At 39.5% G+C, this 22,924-nt stretch overlaps 1 protein-coding gene across 1 annotated transcript; it reads right to left on the reverse strand.

Annotated features, from left to right (window-relative positions):
- Positions 1–1,268: 1,268 nt before the first annotated feature.
- LOC107681032 (collagen alpha-1(IX) chain-like) lies at positions 1,269–22,713 on the reverse strand. The gene is made up of 28 exons (XM_016477153.1): positions 22,664–22,713; positions 22,242–22,293; positions 21,937–22,049; positions 21,147–21,270; positions 19,636–20,029; positions 18,363–18,440; positions 18,178–18,279; positions 18,045–18,098; positions 11,407–11,460; positions 11,276–11,329; positions 11,129–11,182; positions 10,888–10,941; positions 10,743–10,796; positions 10,591–10,644; positions 10,002–10,055; positions 9,852–9,896; positions 9,710–9,763; positions 9,578–9,631; positions 9,143–9,196; positions 8,927–8,998; positions 8,807–8,842; positions 7,303–7,347; positions 7,177–7,209; positions 6,734–6,880; positions 5,524–5,700; positions 4,545–4,635; positions 1,740–1,817; positions 1,269–1,603 (listed from the first exon to the last, which is right to left on the reverse strand). The coding sequence occupies exons 3-28, from the start codon at positions 21,995–21,997 to the stop codon at positions 1,338–1,340; spliced, it is 2,343 nt and encodes a 780-aa protein (XP_016332639.1). The 5' UTR covers positions 21,998–22,049; positions 22,242–22,293; positions 22,664–22,713; the 3' UTR covers positions 1,269–1,337.
- Positions 22,714–22,924: the final 211 nt, after the last annotated feature.

Consider the following 22,924-nt stretch of genomic DNA (forward strand, 5'->3'; position numbering starts at 1 on the left):
TGCCCCACTCAAAGCATCCTGTAATCACTCAGCTGCTGCTCCACTCTGGGTTTTTGGATTTCCTTGATCAAAAAACAAAAAAAAACTAAACTGTTCTGTGTTGTCTGTGAATATTATTTATTATTTCACTCTAACATCCTTTAGTTGTTTATTTATTTAAATACAATGAAAGTCTGGGCACAATATATATTGAATGGAAAAAATGTATAATATATATAAGCACTACTTGAAGAAAAGTCTTGTGCTTTATTGAAACAAACATTAGCCTGTTAACATGTGTTTTGCACGTGATGGAACAGTACCAGAGTGATCTTCGGAGCAAGAAAAAACACAGACGCTCTGACTTTAACAGAAAAAAAAATGCCTGGCTTCTACTCTGCGTCACTCATACTCTGGTCTCTGTGCATCAATAAATAGTCTGCGTAACACACGTTTTGTGGTGTGATTGAAGTGCTTTTGCTGTAAAAAGACATTATGGATGTATTAAGGTTGGGGAGGGTGCCTGGTTTAGCCATCTTATTTAATTTCTAAACCTCATTAAAAAAACACACACACACACACACACAAAATTTCTGTGAATTCATTCATTCTAACATTTAAATGTTAGATAAACCTAGATAAATCTGGTTGTTCATTTGTAGTGATACTGTATATTAGCTAATTAATACAATAAGGTTACAATATCGGTCAAAAGTTTGGAATAATTATTTAGTCTCTTATGCTCAGCAAGGCTGTATTTATTTGATGAAAAAAGTAAAACAGTAATATTGTGAAATACTATTACAATTTCTATTTTAATATATTATAAAATGTTTTTTTTCCCCAGAGTCATGGCAACTTTCTCAATTCATGACCCCTTTAATGTTGAAGTATTTCAAATCCAGTTAAGGAACACATTCTGGAGTAAGAAAAAGCTCTAAATCTCCCATAAACAAATCACCCAAATGCACATAACCTGTCACACAACAATCACAAGTCAAGATATAGAGAGAGAATTGTGCTTAGATATTAATTTTTCATTTTTATTATAAACAGCATTTCTTGAAAATAAAAATGAGCAATGTGCAGATCATTTTTGAAACTACATATACATTTGTTCCTATTATAATATATGCAAACTCTATTTGTATGTTTAAATTACCTTAATGAAAATTTGTCAACAATTTCAAGTTCTTGCAGTTTGTTACAAGTCAGCATTTTGCAATGTTAAATCAGTCTTTTGATGGACACATTTCAGTTTTATATTTACATTAATTATCATTCATGTCACAATTTCAGTTTCTAATCCTTCCGCCATAATACTATACACACGACACTGTCTGACCTTCGAGGTGCTTTCACTGACGTCCTCTAGACCTCTGAGTTGCCCGTTGAGGTGAGCGTTGGGGTGTTTGTTGAGGTGCCCATTGAGGCGCCTGCTGAGGTGCTTGTCGTGGTTGTGCATTAGAAGTAGCATTGAGTAAGGCACACCCAGATGTCAGACAGACCCCAGGAACTCCACGTAGTCCAGGATGACCCCTCAAACCAGGCTGGCCCACATGGCCTCTCTCGCCCATCCGACCTGTTTGCCCATCAAATGCTTGGCCAGGTCGCCCACGCTGACCTGGTTATGATATGTGAAAAATAAAGAATAAATTAAATGCTGCATAGTCTAACCATCGTGACAGTGAGAATCTCATTTGACCTCAGGTGATGTTTCTGTGATAGGAGAGGCTAATTATTTTTTATTGTTACATTACCCTTTGGTCCCTGCTCTCCAATGTGGCCAGGAAGGCCATAGCCTTTAGCTCCCTTGTCTCCTGGTTCTCCCCTGTCACCTGTGGCAAACACATTTCACTAAAATAAAAAACCATTGCAAATGCAAATAGATGTTGGTGGTAGTGATGGAAGATCGGATCATTTTACTGACTGTCTTGAGTGATCTCAACCATCAGAATGAACTAGTCATTTCATTCATTTGAATGGCATTACATATTATATTTTCAACAGTAGAATTCCAATCATCAAGAATCAGGAACTCCCGATGCAGCCAAAGATACTTTATGAGGAACATAAATGATTACTTTATGTCTTTTGTTCATTTGTCATGTGATCCGTAATGAATGAATCGTTCACGAATTACCCTTCACTAGTTGGTGGAAGCGTTCTTTATACTGATTAACAATGCGTGTGCTGAGGTCATTCCTGTATAAGGTGACTTGTAAATATTCTTCTTTTTCATTAGCTTGTCTGGGAACTGATATATGTGACATCATTGCCAGACTAAATAACAATGCAATGTAATGGCTTGTCATTTGTAACAGCAAAACCTCTACCAAGCTTTTGACATGACAAGCAGTGAGGTACTGCTGATTAGCACATGCTAATTGAAGAGGTGATAATTTAGTAAACAACTAGTGCTACATTTATAATTCAGTTCAGCTGCAAAGAACCATTTTGCATTTTTTTTATTGATAAAAGGTAGTTTGAAGTTGTTGTTTTTTAAATAGTTTTTGGGCAATGCCATAATTGTGTGTCTGCAGTATGTGTACACAACCACCCTATTGTGGTAAAAATCCATCCACTGTTTATTTTCTCAGTCTCTGTCATGACAACTCTCATAGAGATTGGCATGGTAATGGATATGGCAATGTTATGGCAAATAATGTATTTGGTCTTGGCAGAGTAGATGGTCTTTGCCTTTATTGAGATAAGATAAATTAGTGTAACCGGAATCAAAGTGGGAGAGAGAGGGGGATGGGGATGGGATCGGGAAAGGTCCAGGAGCCAGGACTCAAACTCGGGTTGCCTAAAGTTTAGCTGTGCTATATGTAAAAATGTTGATTATTAAGGCTATTGGATCTGAACATTGTGTGTGTTTTTTTTTTTGTTTTTTTTTTGGTTTTACATAACCTTGTGTGTGTTTGGCAATTTAAGCCAGTGGTGTTCTGGAGGGCCAGAGTCTGGTAGAGTTTAGCTCCAACCAGCTCCAACACTCTTGCCTACAAGTTTATAGTGAGTTTGATCCACTGCTTAGATGTGTTTAATTACGGCGGGAGCTAAATTCTGCAGGACAGTGGCCCTCTAGGAACAGGTTTGGACACCCCTGGTTTAACGCCTACCCCAGTTTTTCAGACCGTAAGGAAAAAAATTTTATTTTTACTACTACTAATAATTATTATTATTATAACACCCCTGGTTTAACGCCTACCTCAGTTTCTAAGACCGTAAGGCAACTTACGGTATTATTATTTTTACTATTATTAATAATAATAATAATTATTATTATTATTATTTATTGTTAAAAGTTTCAAACATTGTTACAAATTTTCTTGGAATCATGTAAATATCTTAAGTAGCTTCTGAAGGGCAGTACTACATAAATAAAAAACACACTGAAAAGAAGCCCCTAACTCTGAATGTATTACGTTGCCACCTTCTTGGGCATCAGAGAATATTTACAGTTTTATATAAGTCCCTCATTTGTCCTCATTGTGAAAAAATATTCCAGTCACTCTGGAAAGGGTTCAAATATGCAGAAGACGCTAGAAAACCAACGAATGTGCAGGACCTGGAGGATTTTTCTGAACAACAATGGGCAGTTTAACTGTTTAGTACAAACTAGGGAAAAATCATGTGTACAGTATGTCAAGTTCTGAATGGGGTTTTCTTTCTTTCTTTTTAATTCAGCTATTATTTCGTCTTGTAGACTATATTTAAACATGTGCCATGTGCTATGGCTTATTCATGACAGTACTAAAAACATGCAATTTTTATCTCTTCTTATTTAAAAACATTAAGAACATGTTTATTAATAACATGCAGTGTGTATATAAATGTATGTTTCTTAATTGTAGGCAGCTTAACTGCATGTAACTATTTTAAGTAGTTAAATACAGTGGGTAGCTTATAGTTTGGGAAGCAACAGTTTCAAAGTATCTTTACTACACAGGTCCATAACCCCACCTGCAAGCAAGCACAAACCATTTGTCTGTTTTGCTGACATTTTTTACTTTTATATTATTTGATTCTGTCACAGCAAGGTAATATCACTGGTAAGTTTTCTTTAAACACTTTGTTTGATCTATTCCTCAGTTGCACCTGTATACTCATTTGCCTCATTAATGCAGTTTGGCAGAGGAGTCGCACATCTGCTCATGTTTAATAAAGCTATTACTTTTCTTCTGCTGACGCTTGCAGACTAACATTGCTTAAGGACACATGCGCTGATTCGTATTTATTTCATGACACATCCCATTCCAAAAGACAACAGTTCCTTGACAAGGTGAATCCGTCATATGGGCTGCTCAGTTTTCCAGCTGAGAAGTATTTGTTATGCTAGTTCACTGTGCATGAACACAGCTAAGAGCAATACAGGCAGATAACCCTTTATAGCATTATTGCTTCTCTATATCTTGGCACATTCTTTATTTGTGACTTATTACGCTATCTGCATCAGTGCAACTGCATTTATTTGATGTGAAGGTACCAACATGGTGGACCACCCTTGTATTGGTACATGTCCAATAAGCTACTGTTTGGACTACAGTGTGAAAATGGTTTACCTGGTGAGCCCTGTCTTCCGTGGTCACCGGCTTCTCCGTAGAATCCCTGCTGCCCGATTTCTCCTTTAAGACCATCAATGCCAGGATCACCCTATTAGAATGGTGTTTGCAGAAATAGTTGCAAATTTAGTTATTTTTAGCAATCAGTCATTTAGCAGACACTTTTTTCCCCAAAGCAACAGATACAGTCCCCCTGGAGCAGATTTGGTGAAACTTTTGCTCAACAGCTACTGGCAAATGTGTACTTTTGTTGTATGGAAAATAGTAGCTTAGACATTCTGCAAAACATCTTATGCATTCCAAGGAAGAAAGTCATACTGGTTTGAAATGACGTGAGAGTGTGTAAATTATGGCAATGAACGAACCCTTTAAAATCTTAGTCAAAGTGTCTGTAGATTTTATTTTTTATTTTTTGCTATGCTGATCCTCAAAAAGCCTCTTCACGTCGTGTGCAGTTTTTTTCACAACCCTCAATTTTACAACCTTTTACGTTTAACATGTTTGAATTTGAGGCTCTGTGAACTTTTATCCGCCTTTGGGCCTCTTGAGTGAAAATGTTCGAGAAGTCTGAAAAAAAGATCTGCTTGAGAAATATGGAAAGGCTTTCCACTCCAGTGAAGGTGGGATTCTCTCCAAAAACCATTCAACACAGAGCAAGTGCTTCGTCTGTGACATCCTATTTGTCTTTACGGGGACTTGGAAATTCTGAATGTTTTAATTCCAACCTATACTGCCAAATACTGCTGCACGCTCTCCAGAGGCCTTCTCACTATGTACATATCAGACTTGACCTAGAAGAAAGTTGATGTATGGACCATGTTCTTCCTTAGTTTACTATGGCAAAGATAGGTTTAACATGTGCTAACTGTGATGTCTAAAACAAACCACGTCTAAATGCCTTTTGTTTCCAAGGTCTAGCAAAATTAAGACTGTTCCAGGGTTGTTGTGAGGTGATTCTTCTCGGAGGTGGGTAACTTACTGGAGGTCCAAGTGGTCCTTTTGGTCCTGGGGGACCTGGAGCACCCATTGGCACGTCTCCATAGAGCGGGCACTCGGCCGCACAAGTCCTTTTCACGGAGTTGGCGAATGTGGACATCTGCTCCAGCACCACCCTCTTGCAGACCTCGATAACATGTTGAGCAGGAAGAGTGGGGCCCTAAGAAAGAGATCATTACCACTGAAACATGGAGCTCAGATCAGAGCACTTCTCGCCCGTGGGTGGCTGTGTAATGAAGGAGAAACAAATACGGCCAACAATATTTCACCAGCCTCATTATGGATTTACAGCCACACTAAATGAAAACCTTGCCCTGAGCTGCAGAGAAAGCCGCACTAATGAGAAAGCGTTTACTAGCGATCTTGACACCAAAATGGTTACCACATATTTCATGCATGCTACGCCAAGTGCCACAAGGGCTGATTCTCCCAGAAGCTTTGAAGGCTTTGTCTGAAGGTGATGCTTGTTAGTCGGCTGGTGAAATGCAAATGAAAACACTTAACAAACCTGTAAACAGACATTCATTTAGGCTTAGGTAAGGAGGGAAGGTTGAATTTCACCTTTCTTGGTGAACATTTCTTTACTTATGCGCACCCTCAGTTGCTTATGGACCATAACGTAAAGTCTCTTAGGCGGGTGGAAGCCATTTTGGCAATACGTCCGGGCTAGGTAATAGGAATGGAAACACAGCTTCTACTATATGTTAAGATGAAGAAAGAGCTGTGTGTTGATACATAATAATATGTTTGGTCAGAGAATTGCATACTATGATCATTCCGTTCCAATCAGTTTCAACCAATTATGATATTGTAATGCATTGCAGTGATTTGTAATGGGACGTATCACAATGTGGTGGTGATACCCAGCCCAGCTTATGTTTTAGTAACATATCTAAAATCACCAATACTATATATCACCAAAGGTTGCATTTTTAATCAGGCTTAAAAAGATATATTTTGACTCCAGTCTGTTCAGCCCTTACACATTGTAGAGCAATAAGACGAGGCAGTATCTTTAAGCAATAAGGTGCCTGGCTCTTCGAACAGAAAGCGACGAGACTTTCTTTTCTATATCTTGCATGTCAAGTATTATGATTTCTCTAATTCAAAAGGTCAGTCTCTTCCACTTCCGACCAAAGCAAGCAACAGGAAGAAGGTTAGTTATGTGTTGTGAGTTGGATTTTCAGACTTACTGGTGGGCCTGGTGGGCCCTGAAAGCCCACAAGACCACCGTCTCCTCTCACTCCCTTGGAGCCTACACGGCCTTTTCTACCCGGATCTCCAGCAGGGCCTCGCTTTCCTCTACTTCCCTGTTGCCCTGGCACACCGGCGTCTCCTGCCTGGAAAACAAACAAATACAAACACACCCATAAACAAGCAAGTTCACTTTTATACTGTGTACATGTTTCAGAACGATATCTCGACAGAATGTCTGGAAAGAAATACGACATGGAACTCAAACAATACGCTGATGTGGCAATCGGTCGCGTCTTTCCAAAACCAGCTTTGTAAATGTAATCCAACTAGATTTCTGCTGCTGTTGTGGACAGACCAGACCCATCGCTGCTAATGCTTAGAAGTCGTCTCCATGGTGTTAATTAAACAGAAATGTGAACAATCTCTGAGACGGTCTTACCCTGCCTTTAGGTCCTTTGACTCCCTTTGCACCCTGTGGAAACAATGTGGCATTGTGAGAAACTAGAACCACATGATAATGGAAATGTGTCAACAGGAAATGAAATGCATTTGAGTCAACAACTACCTTCTCCTCTTTGCCTCCCTGGACCCCAGGAATGCCAGTGTCACCCTGGAAGATACAAAAGCAACATTTGCAATTGATCCAATAAATGTGATTTGTAGTTCAAAATTAGTTGTCGAGGTGTTGCGAGAGGAAACCCTGAAATGATGGTGATGCTTTTCATCACTTTGTGTTTGTGTGAAAAGAGAGCTGTAAAACTCAGAGGAAAACCATTTGCTGTAATGTGTCCTAATCTGAAAATTGCCCTGGAATTTGACACATTAGCCCGAGATCTAATTTTGTGTACTCTGGCTCTCAACTGCTCTACAGACGCTCTACACGACGAACATGATGTTCCAAGTGTTTGCTACAATGTTCCTGCTACCAATAACTATGTTTTTTATCATTCTTTCTGGATGGGTGCACATTTGAATTCTAGACCGAGGGTCCCATTTCTTTTGCTAAAATTAATAGTGGCAGGAACAAAACCGATACTTTCCATTTTCTAACTTTTGTATGCTTTCCATTTTTTAACCATGTATATTACATTACATAACATGTTAATACAACATCAGGCTGTTACCTTGATGGCCAGGCGTTCAAATTCCGCAAAGTATGTTCTGGTAAATGTGGTTTTACAGCGGTTAAGAGTCACCAGTGCTTATGGCGAAATCCATGTGATGCTGAAACGATGTTTAGATAACAGATGACCACAGAGGAAAAAGATGTGTTTCTTTTAACACCATATAATCCTTCACCATCTGACACCATCACAGTCCCTGTGAATATTAGATTATTTTCAAATATGTAGATGAAAAGTCTTGTCTGCAGTGACACGTTTAAATGAAGTGTGAAGATCTTCTCAGAAGTTTAGACATCAGCGGAGGGCTGATGCTGGAATGAGAACAGAGCAGCCAGCAGTTTCAGTCTAACACACTTTGTAGTGTGACTGCACTCAGAGCCAAGTCACTGTACACGCGGCCAGAAACTGCTGTGCTATCCAGTGAAGAGCTGTGCTGCTCAGACATGACTCCAGTGTGAAAACATGTTCTGTGCTTTCAGATGACGTCTGAACGTCTGGAAAGACGTTCTGGCTTTTCTCCATTCGCTTTTTTTGTGAATGGGTGAGTTCCCTCTTCTCAAGATGATATTCCAGCAATTTGTCAAAGCTTAAACAAATCTGATGACACATTGTATTAGTATACATTTCACAAGTGTTTAAATGGTTGTCCATCACATCAGATGGTTTGCTGGTCACTGTAAATGCCAATACTGACACACGATCTTATACATCTGCAGTGACCCCTCTATAAAGTTTTCTGCATGATAGAACTTTGATGAGCTGATGTAGAAATATGTTAGATTTACAAGACAAGGATTTATAGGAGATGATTTACATCACACCTTGTCCCCAGCCATGTCTAGCCATTTTATGTCTGTTTGCAGCCTCTTGAAAGATTCAAAATGCCCTTTTAATGAGACAAAATTGTGTTCAATTTGGGATTCCTAATTTAGTGGAGATCATTACCTTGGGGCCTGGTCTGCCGGGTATCCCCATGTGCCCCTATGAAGACATGGCATGTTTTAGTATTTTGGAGAGTATGAACTTTTATTTCAAAAGCTTTGGAATATTTGGAATATAGCTCACCGTTCTTCCAGGGGGCCCAATAAATCCTGGTCTTCCTGGCTTTGCAGCAGAGCCCTTGTAACCTTGCGGCCCCTGGAGATTATAGCACTTTATAAATCTACCAGAAGGCAGGGTGTATTTTTATGTCATAAAAGTCCGAGGTAAAATATTAAGGTGGTATTCACAAAAGTCACATATAGCTCAGTGCAGTGGTCATTTCTTCACACGAGCACTTACTGTTAATCCAGGAGGGCCCATTTCCCCCGGAGGCCCTTGTTCGCCTTTTTCGCCCTGTGTAAAATATTCAAGCATGTTGCATAAGCACACACAACTACACCCAATCAGACAGATGCTTCTGTAGTCATAAAGGACTTAAACAGTAGTTTTTTCATCTAAGGAAATTCTGATATTTTTAATAATACATTTTCAATGTATTTAATATAAATGTATATATGAACAATAAACAAACTAAATTCCAATACAGTAAGTGAAGAACTGTTCTAACTGATTCGGTGAGTGATTCACTGGAGAGAACCGTTTCATAGTTTGAGTTCTGTGTTGCTAACTAAAACAATTTTGCTGTGGTGCTGTACATTTAGTAGCTAAATAGCTGTGTAAAAATACAACTGTGTGTTTCAGAGGAAGAATACAAGTCAATAAGAGTTAGGTTACCCTTTCACCAACTTGTCCACGTCTTCCCTCATGTCCCTGTGGTCCTTGATAAGCCTGCATGTGGTAATACCATGAGATTAAAAGCAAGCTAGTGGGCATGAAACAAAGTTTAGCTGAAAGGGCAATCGGTACCTCAATTCCAGGGTCTCCATCTCGCCCTAGCAAACCTGGATCACCAACTATACCCTGACATATTCAAAAGAATCAACACTAGACTTTCAACTCATTGGTCAACAAAGTATTTGTCATCATGACTGCTTGACAAGTAACCAACCTTTTCCCCTATTCCACCAACTTTTCCTTTTGGGCCTTGAATACCCTGTGAAGAGTAAAAACGATATATACTGTATGTGCCATCAGTATGTTTCCATCATCCAACGGATTGTTTAAAGCAACATGATTTGGTGACAACTAGAATACTTACTAGCTTTCCCTTTTCTCCAGGTGTTCCTTGTTCACCGGGATCTCCCACAATCCCCTGTCACAGAGCAGAGAATGTATATAAACATGCAGTCAAATTCCCATGACATTTGTATGATTTCAAAAAAGGTCATCTTTTCTGCTTGTGGTGTCAACAGATTGTATATGGCAAAAATGCTGGCATTTGTAAACAATTTTGTTGATGTTCAAATTGTGTCCCTGCAGACAGTTTCATTCCTCTTCAAACCCCAAAAGATGAGGAATTTCAGACTTTTGATGTTTCCCTGAAGTTGTTTGTTCCTTTTACCAGCCTGTAATGTTTTAAAAAATAATAATAACAATCCCAATACTAGTCTTTATTTATTCTTTTTTTTTTTCTTTTGATTTTAGGATAAAATACAACCCAAACATTTTTTCATGAGATTCACCCACAGAGTCCCTAAACCTTTCACGTTGACCTCCATGAATACAGAAACGTGCACATGCATAAATGATCCAAGGAGGTGTCCAATTTTAAATTTAAGATCACTCCATTGGTATTAAATTTCATGCAGCACATTGCTGAATGTCTCCAGCCTGTTTTTTTTTTTTACCTGCCAACCCCGTGGTCCTCGAGATCCTTCAGCTCCGGTTAAGCCTTCATTTCCCTGTTCCAGGAAGGAATGGGAATTGTGAGATTTCCAACTAAACACAGCAACAAATGTTTTAGAGACAATAACAAACCAGAGTGAGGGAGAAAACATACCTTCACTCCCTGATAGCCCACAATCCCCTCGTATCCCCGTTCTCCTGCTGCACCCTGGGGAGCGAATGAGTCATTCATATTCCCAATAACACAATCCATCTCACATATATTTTATCGAAGCAAAGTGTTTTCCAACAGAACTTACAACTTCCCCCTGCTGGCCAGTCTCACCCCTCTCTCCAGGTGACCCTTGCACTCCCTTTGATAAGACGCACAACATAAAACTTATATAATGTGTAATGCATTGGTTACCTTGATGTGCTTAAGCTATGATACTTCTTTGTGTATTACTTTTAAAATGTGGTTACTGCAAAAATTATTGCAACAAGCTACAACCAGCTTGTGTCTAAAGGTGGTTTAGTAGACTACACTAATGCTGTTTTTACCTTATGACCCGAAGCTCCTTTTAGCCCTTTCAGGCCTTTGGGTCCTCTGTCACCCTATGAGAGAGAAGAAGATTGGTTATTGCAAACCTTTGGATGCAAAGCTACAAGGCCATCAAAATGGGGCTCTGCACTTGGATGATGTATTACCTCCCGGCCACGAGGTGCTCTCATGCCATTTTCTCCCTTGATGCCTTCTTCACCCTGTGGAACGCGAGTTAACCGTTGAGTGGATCTGTACAACAATGCCAACCAAGGGACTGTGCAATGAAGCCACTCACCTTAGGCCCAGGTTCTCCTATATGTCCATAATCTCCAGTGTTCCCACGTATCCCCTGCAACAAGAAGGTCTGAGATGAATGCTTACAAGATTGCTTGTAATTGTAAATAATATGTAACAACGACAACAGATGTAGACTTTAATTGGCCAATAATGTTGGCCAAAGACGTAAAGAACTTGGTTTACAGTGCTGGAAAAAGGCAGCATGTATTCCATTATATGACAGCCTGGAGCTACAGAACGGCTGGAAATGGTTCCCTCCATGTTGGTATAAAAATGCACTTGACCAAACAGGATCCTTAGTCACACAACTGAACAGCTGCCAGTAGCTTCCAGGGTTATAATTGAAAAAAAAACTACATTTAAAGGGCAAGCAGTGGAAGTCTAAACTTCATAAGCCCTGTGCACAGTTTTTCTTACTAATTTACTTTTTTTTTTTTATATATATTGCAACAATGGTTTAACAACATGATTTAATGCTTCAGAACAGTTGCTCTTGCATCACAGAGGTCAATTGTGAAATTTGGCCTGATCGTGTAATGAATCTTCCTTTCCTTCATTTGTAAGCCATTATCTAGTGCCCTGTTTTTTGCACTGGTCATGGGGGGGAAATTCATGTGGAATTCTCTGGAATTCATTTAAAGGGGTAGTTCACCCAAAAAATGAAAATTCTGTCATTAATTACTCCTCCTCATTGTTTGTGTCTCTGTGTTGTGGTGCTTGTTTGTTTTTTGCATATGGTTTACTGTTGGCTGTGAAACAAATTGTCCTTCGGGGATAATAAAGTTAACCTTGACCTTGACCTCATGTCGTTTCAAACCCGTAAGACCTCGGTTCATCCTTGGAAGACAAATTAAGATATTTTTGATGAAATCTTTCTGACCCTGCATAGACAGCAAGGGATAAATCTATACATAGGGATAACGCTATAAATCAGTTTTTATTAATTTGAGTAAAAATGTGTTTTCTTTACCCAGAAAGTGGCAAGATGAAAACCACTATTTTCTGTTTCAAACTTTCACATAGCATCTTTAGGTTATAATAACATTAAAAATTCAAATCCAGATTTAGATTTATTATAAAAACTTATTATTTTTTCCCAAAATGCAATAAATCCACTGAATCAATATAAAAGTTATTTTTACATATTGAAACTGTTGAAAACACACAGCGAAGTAAGTTGATCCACGTATGACAGCCTCTGAACTTGGTCAATACTAATTTTATTAATAGCTTACGTTTCTTCCCCACCACAGAAACCACCACAGGTTCATCAATGCCATCAAAATTATTCATTTTTTTTAGGGCTGCACAATAAATCGCATGCGATTGTCATGCGCATCTCGTCAGTAAAGCCGGTTCTGTGATCAGTATTAAATCTCCATTACGTGCTTTCAGATGGAGCAGCATTTAATACACAAAGCCGTTGATCACTGACAAGCTAAGCAATATCGCGTTCATAATCGAAGGTGATTCATCTGCATTTATGAATGCGATATTGCGTAGCTTGTCAGTTACTGTTTATAATGCGTGGAATGGTGCGCTGTGATTGGTTGAGCGGATATATCGCATTCTGCAGAAAAGGGAGACTGCGTTTGTTGCAGTTTGGAAAGATAGGGAGAAAACATGACAGAATAACACGGCGGATATCGCATTTTGCGTAAAATTAAAAATTGCCTTTTCAAAACTGACCAGATACAATACAGATTCTGGCGGGAACTCAGTTTTTAAAAAAATGGCGTTTATTGCATTTTGTAACCAAACTCTTCATATGTAAGTGCAAGCAGCGCATATTTCATGTTATCTTATATGGTTACATGCAACACCATTGCATTAGAACATTATTGCGATTATAAACAAATGCACTTGACAGGCTGATGAAAATTGGAGGACTACCTGTACCTGTTCGTTACAAACGCTGCCAGTGAAAGCACAATGGGTGCGCACAGGGGTGCCGCTATGGTTTCCAGGCCCCCTGAACATCATTGACTCGGGCCCGCCCCCGCGATCGCGTTCCCCCTCAGTAAAATACGCATCCTGGGCCCCCTCTCCCTCGCTGGGCCCTTGGAATCATCTTAACCTTCCCCCCCCGTTATGGTGCCCCTGGGTGCGCACTGCCTCTGCTCTGCTTACGCTTCTAGGAGTCTTGTTCACACACTTCCCATTGGTCCCCACATTCAGTCACTGCTCTTTTGCTTAATGTTGAACTCTGCTCAACTTTCTCAAATTGAAGTTGCTTTGCTCATGTCATGAAACGACTGGCCATTATCAAATGCTGAGTCACTTAACACAATAAGCAAGCAGCTCCCTCAGTACATTAAGTTCTGTGCTACAGCCACACTGTGAAATTAGTGGAGTAACCTCTGGGAACAGGGGTTCACAAAACACAGTGAAGACTTTTTCAAACTCCTCCTGGCACAGAAGAGACCACACACAGCAGCAGATGTACAGTGTGTTTGTGGGGGAACTGCACTCGGTAGCCCCCAGCAGGAAGGCAGTAAACACAATGTTGCCCCCTCTGCTGCATATTCCATTAAACAGATCCACTCTTGCAGCGGCCTGACTGTACCGGATTATCAAAAGTGTGGGCTTGTATCTGGGTGGGAGATTGTAGGAAGAAAAGAAGGATAGAGCATGTGTGTTTTTGGAAAGACAGGATAGATTCTATGACCGATTTACAGAAGCATCTTCAATGTTAATACTTGAAAAAGAGCTCCGCCGCATGCTGCCGAGGCTGACTTTTAAAGATATTATTCCAGCACACCACAGAGAACTGGACTCAGATCAAAGAGGTAAATTAGCCATAACTCCGGGGTGGAAAGAATCAAGTTTACCGCCCAAGGTCGCTCACGAACATGAACTGTGCTTACATAGCCCAAATGTATACTAGTAATTGGATCCTGATGCGCTATGCCATGTCCTTTAATTAAGCTGATCAGCAGACATTGTCCTGTATATTTGCAGGGCCTGTTTAGACTCTAATGGCTTTGCTCCCTTTGAGTTTGTCTCAGAGACTAGGAGGCTGACGCCACAATTGATTTTTCCGTTTATTTATTCATACCACTGCAACTCAAAAGCAAATGGGTGTACGGTAAATATAACAATTCTGGAAGCATTTTAAATAATTTAGTCACGTTACGCATGCTGTCTCAGAACTTTTCTGACAGAGTGCAATAGTAGGGTTCCGGAAGTAAAAATACTATTATTTTTCCCATAGAGAATTAGTTTTATGATGGTAATGTGTAAACCTATCAAGAACTACCATTACAGGCCAGGAGAGAGGAGTGTTGAGAATAGAGCCTGCCTTAATCAAATATATATCTAAATTGAAATTAGCCTTCCTTCCTGTGTTATTTATAGTTCAGGTGAGTTAACCAATTGAGCAATGGTGTTTGAAAAGTTTTGTGTTGGTACAGTTGGCATTTGGCCCACAATGTGCTTACAATAAATTAAGAAAGATGAAGCCCTTATGTCTGATGCACACATACGCCGTTTGCAGTGTGTATGCTGTGTTTTTTTCCGTGCACATGTTAATGCACGCAGTTGCGGTCCGGCAGTGCGTTCCGGCAGTGCGTTCCAGCAGCGGTGCGTCTGCAGCAGCAGCTGTGCTGTACCGTGCTGGATTAAAGCGACAGCGCATTGTTTGCATTATACACATGTATTGACACGAAAATGTAGTAATTTCACCATAGATGCATATAATTTAAAGTCTACTGTGTTTCACGGCAAAAACATGGCTTTTTATCCATGGTAAAGCAAGGAAAACTACCCCTTACCTCACACTTAGATAAACAATGTGACATAATTAATTGCATTGGTCTCTTCGTGGAGGTGAAAAACATGAAGTTCTTTATGACCTGCAGGATTTCTTGTATAAAGATTTAAAGGCGTCATATGATGCTGCTAAAAAGAACATTATTTTGTGTATTTGGTGTAATGAAATGTGTTTATGCGGTTTAAGGTTCAAAAAGCAACATTATTTTCCACATACTGTACATTATTGTTTCTCCTCTATGCCCCGCATTTCTGAAACGCGGCGATTTTTACAAAGCTCAGCAGTCTGAAAAAGCGAGGTGTGCTGTGATTGGCCAGCTATCCAGTGTGTTGTGATTGGCCGAATACCTCAAGCGTGTGACGTACTTACAGTCTGTGAGTCAGAACAGCCAGCATTGTAGTCTACTCTCCCAGGATCAGGAAACAGTCCTCCATAAAATGTGCTGCACACATCTGAATATTTGGGTTGAAGTGTTCTGGAACAGTTTCGCTTTCACAACGAATCAGTGCCTTCACGACATGGCGGCGGCAGCAGCAATACTACAGTGAGAATAAAAGTTACGCCTTCTTTCTTTGCGTGAACATTTGGGCTGCGTTATGCAAATCTTCCCACATAGTGACGTAGGTATGTGGGGGCGTGTTAGAACGAGCCGTTTTAGGTAGGCGTGGTTGACTCTTAACTTTTATAAAGAATATCTCTTTGGATTTGAGACTTTAGTCTTTGCAACTTTACAGATCTTCTTTATGCACCGAGAGCTTGTAACACTCCAAAGAGAAAGGAAAACTTGAAATCGCATCATATGACCTCTTTAAATACAAAAGAAAAGGTGAGACTTGGCTGTTTTCGTCTATAATGTTTGTGATTTTAACATATAGCCTATGTTCAAATGTTTTGCCACTTGCTTGAGCAAGCCTAATGAATTGAATAATACATTGTTTGATGTGCTTTTAAACATGACACTTATGAAAGACTTTACTGTGTTCAAAGAAAATCGAAATGCTGACAAATCATTTTCAGTAAACTTTTGAATTGAAATAAAATTAATGATTATATGTTGTGTTTGTGGTATAGGCCTACAGCTGTGGATCAGTTATGCACTGTTGTGTGAAAGCACAATAAGCTTATGCTGCTTCTGCACCGCATATGTACTGCAAATGGAGTATGTGTGAACCTGGCGTTAACATTGTTGTATCATTGTTGAGACATTGTTGTCAACATTGATATTTTTGCCTCTGTTTATGTCCATCTCACCATGTTGTTGAACTCATGAGATGTATCAGACCTCATAAATGGCAAAGGCATTACTGAATAACACATTCATTCATGTACTGTGCAAAACTGCTCACACATTCACCACTCAGTGCATAATGAATGCATGTGAGTGCAAATGTGTGAAGTCAGAAAGTTGTAGGCTTTACTTTGTGTGACGTTACAGTCACTTAGCTTCTCAAATGACAGAAAAAAAATGAAATCTGATCTGACCATTAAGACATTAAGGATTTCCAAAAGCCTGATTTTAATCAGATTTCAAACCACATGGATGTGGTGTGGATCGGATTTGTAAAATTGGGGTTTTGTGCGGTTCAGGCTAAAAACAGCTAAAGGGATTTGAGTCATACAATGTATGCCAAAAAAATGCTTGTTTGTTGCCTGTCTGAACAAAGCCAAGAAGCGCTTAGAAACCTTCGCAGAAAACTAGAGATGGTTGAAGCTTTCCAGTTTATGCAAGAAATTTTGAATGATAAGTCACAAGAAACCTCTGTGTTTATCCCGAGGTGTTACGGTTTGGCTGGTTAGCATGCCACTGGTAACCTTCATCAGGTCTTAAAAAGCATTTTCTCTATCATCAGCCATTAAATGTAGTCTGATTATATTATATAATAAATAATAATATAGTAGATGCTTTCCCATGCCTAACTCTTTTTTTGGAGGGTTCTTAAAAGCATGAAATGGTTCATGGGCATTGTCATGATGTCACGTTAATGTGATTAATTACATGGAATTTACAGCTCATATTAGTGGCTGAAAACCTTCATTGTTCCATGAGCGAAGATGGTAAGTTTCAAATCTAATACTTCAAAGAAGTACCATTGAGACGAATGCCTATGCTAATAACATAGCTTTCAGCAGGTATTATAGACCTCCTTGGTTTGTCCTTTCAAGAGTGCCTGCAAGTGTCAATTTGATTTAATACCGCTGTGCACACAAGTGTTTTTATACATTCTTAATTGTTTCAAATACCACATACCTATCACTCAAGTACATACAGGTGCATCTCAATAAATTAGAATGTCATGGAAAAGTTCATTTATTTCAGTAATTCAACTCAAATTGTGAAACTCCTGTATTAAATAAATTCAGTGCACACAGACTGAAGTAGTTTAAGTCTTTGGTTATTTTAATTGTGATGATTTTGGACATTCTAATTTATTGAGATGCACCTGTACATAGCACTTATGATGGGCTTTAGCTAGCGTACATCAGCAACAGCCTATCACTGACAGTAATTTCTGCTGCTGTCAGTAAATAAAAATCTAGCACAGGATGCTCTGCCGAATGAGACAAGCCACAGTGTTTACCATTTTCTCAAAGCGAGTCCTGACTCTTGTTTCCATCATGCTGTACTTTAGTAATGCTCCTACTGCCATTTTCCACAACTTCACTTCCCAGGCAGGATCTATTCCAGGTTAATTCCATCTCTTCTTTCAATCCTCTCTGCTTGCTTTCATTCCTGACAGTGCATGTTTGTCCATTAATGCCCTCTCATTAAATCCAAATGACCAGCGACTACTGCTTGTTGTTTGTCCAACTCAAACACAGCAGAGTCCCACACTACGGTGAGAGATTTCAGACAGAACTCTTACCCAGTTTCCCACTCTGCCTGGGTCTCCCGTATTCCCTGGCAGGCCTCTGTGACCCTACAGAAGAAGGACACACTTGTAGAGATTGCATAGCAGAGTTCATTGTTTAAGAAGAGAGAAGCGAGGTTTTGGCCACCTTGGGTCCTGGGCGTCCCTGGACACCCGGCTGTCCGTGTACGCATTTACAGGTGGCTCTTCCTCTTCCAGCAGTTAAGCCAATCTCAGCATATCCTCCGCACTGTTGAGGAACGAGCTGATGAGAACAGGCTGAAAGCTCATGCAGAAGAGGGCAAGAGCCCACACACGGGGCAGCTGACTCACCACACTGGAGAGCTCACAGCAGCCTTCAGAGTATGCCTGATCCGCATCGCAGAAGACCTCCATCTTTTGCAGATCCACCTGCACAAGCACAGAGGTTTTAACGTATAGCTTATCAATGTTCTTTTGCTTAGGATACATTTACAAAAATGTAAGATTTTTCGCGTGTGCTATTAGTATACTTCTTTTACACTAAAAACAAGAGAGTATCATTTTATTATAAGTATCTACTTAAGTATGCTTGGCTTATGTTGACTTGGCTTTGCACTACCATAGTGTGAATAAACTGTAAGTACAGCATACCTTATGAATTCACTTGTATTGTTGCAATAGAAAATAAGAACTTGGACGTACACTAGTTGTGTACTCAAAGTCTACTACTGTTATACTTAAATATCTATGTTTATAAACCACACATTTAGTCTCAAAAGGTTTGAAATAGTACACTTACAAGTATACTACTAGTATATAGTTGTAACACCAGGCGTACTTGGAAAATATACTTGAACTTAAGTTTACCTAATAAAATTGTGACCCTGGACCACAAAACCAGTCATAAGGGTCAATTTTTTTATTCATTGGGTCAATTCATTGATGTATGGTTTGTTATGATAGGACAATATTTGGCTGAGATACAACTATTTGAAAATCTGGAATCTGAGGGTGCAAAAAAATCTAAATATTGAGAAAATCACCTTTAAAGTTGTCCAAATGAAGTCCTTAGCAATGCATATTACTAATCAAAAATTAAGTTTTGATATACAGTATTTATAGTAGGAAATGTACAAAATATCTTTATGGAACATGATCTTTACTTAATGTCCTAATGATTTTTGGCATAAAAGAAAAATCTATAATTTTGACCCAAACAATGTATTTTTGGCTATTGCTACAAATATACCCCAGTGACTTAAGACTGCTTTTGTGCTCCAGGGTCACAGTTGTATCATTTGCTAGACTTGATTTAATGAAGAAGCAGGTCGTCAATAATGGCAACTCTAAGATCTTCCATTTTCTCTGAAAGCCCGTCACTGTCACTCTTAAACCTTTTTGCAACTCCACATATTCAAACCTAGCATGTTGCAATAGGTTATAAGACCGATAATTCGATCACCGATTAAATACAAATTTAGTTTGTTACTTTTTTTTCTGCAAAATATCACCTTTTGCATTCCACATAATTCATTGTTTTAATGGTGAGTAAATAATGACAGCATTTCCGCTCAGTCTGATAATTCCTTGTAAATCAGTATTCAAGCGTCTCGCTGGTACTCACCGAAACCGAGCGGTCACCTACAGCCCTCTTGACGATGGAGGTAAAACCTTGGCGGATCACGGGCCGTGGCTCATCCAGAGGCTCCACGCTGACCTCCTCACAGTCCACCAGCAGCTTCACCTGCTCTCCTTTTACACTCAATGCCAGCTTGTGCCACTCGCCGTCAAAGAGTTTTTCCACCCTCTGGAAGGTCCGCAGCATCTGCGTGCCTTGCGGGCTGGTGTAGAAGAAGTCCAGGGTTTTAGTGTCGCCCTGAAAAAGAAGGCCCACCTGGTCCCGGCCTTCAGGATCGCTGACTTGCCACAGATTCCAGGATGTTTTAGCAGTGTCCTTGGGCACTTTGAAGGTGGCGATGACAGAGTAGTCTGACGGTAGACCATCCGGGTAGATGTCACTGGATGGAGAGATGGGTGAGAGCATATGTGCAGTTCACAGGGAGAGGAGAAATTAATATTTCAGTGCATACAAAGCCAAAGAAAAATCAACTGCTGAACATCTCCAAGCAGCACAAAGTAGTGGTGTGAATGATTCAATAAGTCACTCATTAAGACCTGCCTCTGCTGAAAGAGTCACTGAAAAATCCCCACCACTAATGCAGAAACTAATGTATGTCTAGAACTCTCAAACACAAAACTGTTGGACGGAAACCTCAGCCAATTCAAATTTGTGGACTGGAACTAACTCATATCATGACAATAATAGTAGATTTAGTGGAAAACGAACGTTGAACATTGAATTTAAGCTGTGGCCCTGGATACAGTGATGGGAACACCATGGTACTTTGATATATGGTACTGAATGATTACCATATTTAAAAACATGCTAATAGCTTGATAACTTTTGGTACATGTTCTGTTTAACAGTGGTCGTTTGCAGTGACCTTTTGTGAAGTTTTGCATTAATCTAAACCAAATGGTCTCCAATTGTTTCCAATTCAGTTTTCTGCTCCTGTTTGTTTTTAAAGAGAACCAGTTTGTTGAAATTAGCACTTAATGTTTCCAAGAACAATGTTCATTTACGCACAGTGTGGTTCCACAGCTCTCGTTTTCTCTTTTGATGTTGCTGATCACATTCAGCATCCACATTTGGTGGTTGTTTTGCAGTCATGTACTTCTCATGAGTATTTGGTCAAGTAGGGGATGTTAGTGGGAGGTAGTTGCGGACAGCATTGTTGGCCCACACGCACAAAATGAAAGACCCAGCACATGCCATAACCACAGCTGACACACAGGAACAGCTGCCGATGCTTGAGAAAGGCGTGAGAATATAATGCCAACATTTCAGGACAATGACTGTGCTGTTTAGGAACAGACAGCTCTGTGTATGCATGCTATATAACGTGTGAGCATATATCTGATAAAATTCAAATCAAACCCCAGATTATAGTAGTGGAAGATTCTGGGAAGCAGGAGCAAGAAATGAGAGATATTGTTTGGAGGCGAGCATGATTACGCTCAGTGGAAAAGCAGAAAGAGTGGAAAAGTATTATGTCAGAAGGACGATATAAATACCTCGTGCTCTTCTTGAGGTGGAGGGATGGGTTAACACGGTACGCCACCGCGTCAGGTTCAGACCCATTGACCCTTCTCACCCCTCTAGACTCGGACAAGCCAAACTCTTCCAACAGGTCATATGCTAAAAATAAAAGCAAATGGGCCGCTCAAAAAAAGGGGAATTTCAAGGTCGATTTCACTGTGTAATATTCCCAACTGAATTTTAAAAGAGTAAATGCAACCGAGGCCAAGGTTTTCATTATTTACAATAGTCTGACAGAGTTTATGGATTTACTTAAGCTACAAAACTTTGATGGCGTTTGACAGTCTAAATGAAAAAGAAAAAAGAAAGAAACTGCAATGAATTAATTTAAGTCTAAGTCATGATTTATTCGCTAGTGAGATGCACTAGGGGGAAAAAAAGGAAAGAAAACCCTAATGGAAACGTTTGGATATTTATATGGAATCTGGATTTGGAATTAAGCTGACAGATCAGTTTCCACAAAAAAAAAGAAAAGTGAGAGTGACAGAGACAGAGTTCAATCTTCATCAAGTAGCCCTACTGCACGGATGATGATGATGATGTACTGGCCAGGAATGACTTAAACTGCTCCGTGCTGCCCTCTACTGGTCAACAAGAGGAGCAAACATACTCTTTCATAGCCGTTTCACTGTAGCTCACCTGATACCTTGCTGTCAGTAGTTGCTTTCAGAATAATCTGAGATTCTCTTCAAATTTGAAGTCAATTTCGTTTACGTTGAAACACATATCCTAACATGGTGCTGAATTTTGCAGTCTGATTCTTACTTGCTAATTCCTGACATCTGACAAGGCCAAAGACAGCCAGCAGGACTGTGATAACCAACATTTTGTTCAAAGCTGGAGCTTTTGAAATGAAGATGGTTGGAATTTAAATGTGCCTGCAAAGGGAGAAAGATTGAAAATATAATGGTAGAAACAACTGTGAACACTTTATAGCACTGACATGTAGACCCTGTATAATTGGAATACAAAATGATAAATGCTCACTGAAAATACAAATTTCACAAAATGGAAAACATTATTTAGCCCTAGAAAATTGTGCTATTAATATAAATGTGATATAAACTTACATTTCAGTTCCAAATGCATTTGAAATGAGGAGATTACTGCTGTGAGATAACACTGGCAAGATGCAATTCACAAACATGTTTTGCAAAACTCTCTTTTGTACGTAATCAGATGCATTTATGATAAAACACACACAATTATTCTTTGTAAGCACTCTTTTATAGTGAATAGTTCAGGAGGAGCTTGAAAACCTAGGACAATCAGTATTAAAAAAACACTAATATTTGCACTGATGCAATAAACAGTACAGTGCATTTGAGTTCAGCGATCCAATATAAACCATGAAAAGTTTACATACATAACAAATGCTGGATAATAATAGTTTAACACAAAGTGCGATATGCCATCTTCAGGAGTTCACATTTTAATTGAACTAAACAGCAGTTGCTTTTATATCTTCTATAATCATATGTCATTTACTTACATGTTCTCCTGAAGTAAGTTCACTGCAGATTGTTCCTTGGCTGTTCCCGCAGTGATCATAAAGACAATTTTAAAGAAGCATCTCTGGTCCCAACGTTGACTTCACCCTAAACCTGCTTAGAAGAAACCCTGATGCATGAGCTCCACTCCACCCTCGGACCCAACAGGCCTTCATCCCTGCAGCACATTATCCTATGCAAACACTGACCTCCACATTCCTCACACAATCATTCTGCAGTCACATGCTGCCGTTTTGGGGACA

Source organism: Sinocyclocheilus anshuiensis, unplaced genomic scaffold (genome assembly GCF_001515605.1).
Source record: "Sinocyclocheilus anshuiensis isolate Anshui unplaced genomic scaffold, SAMN03320099.WGS_v1.1 scaffold1540, whole genome shotgun sequence".
Taxonomy (NCBI): Eukaryota; Metazoa; Chordata; class Actinopteri; order Cypriniformes; family Cyprinidae; genus Sinocyclocheilus; species Sinocyclocheilus anshuiensis.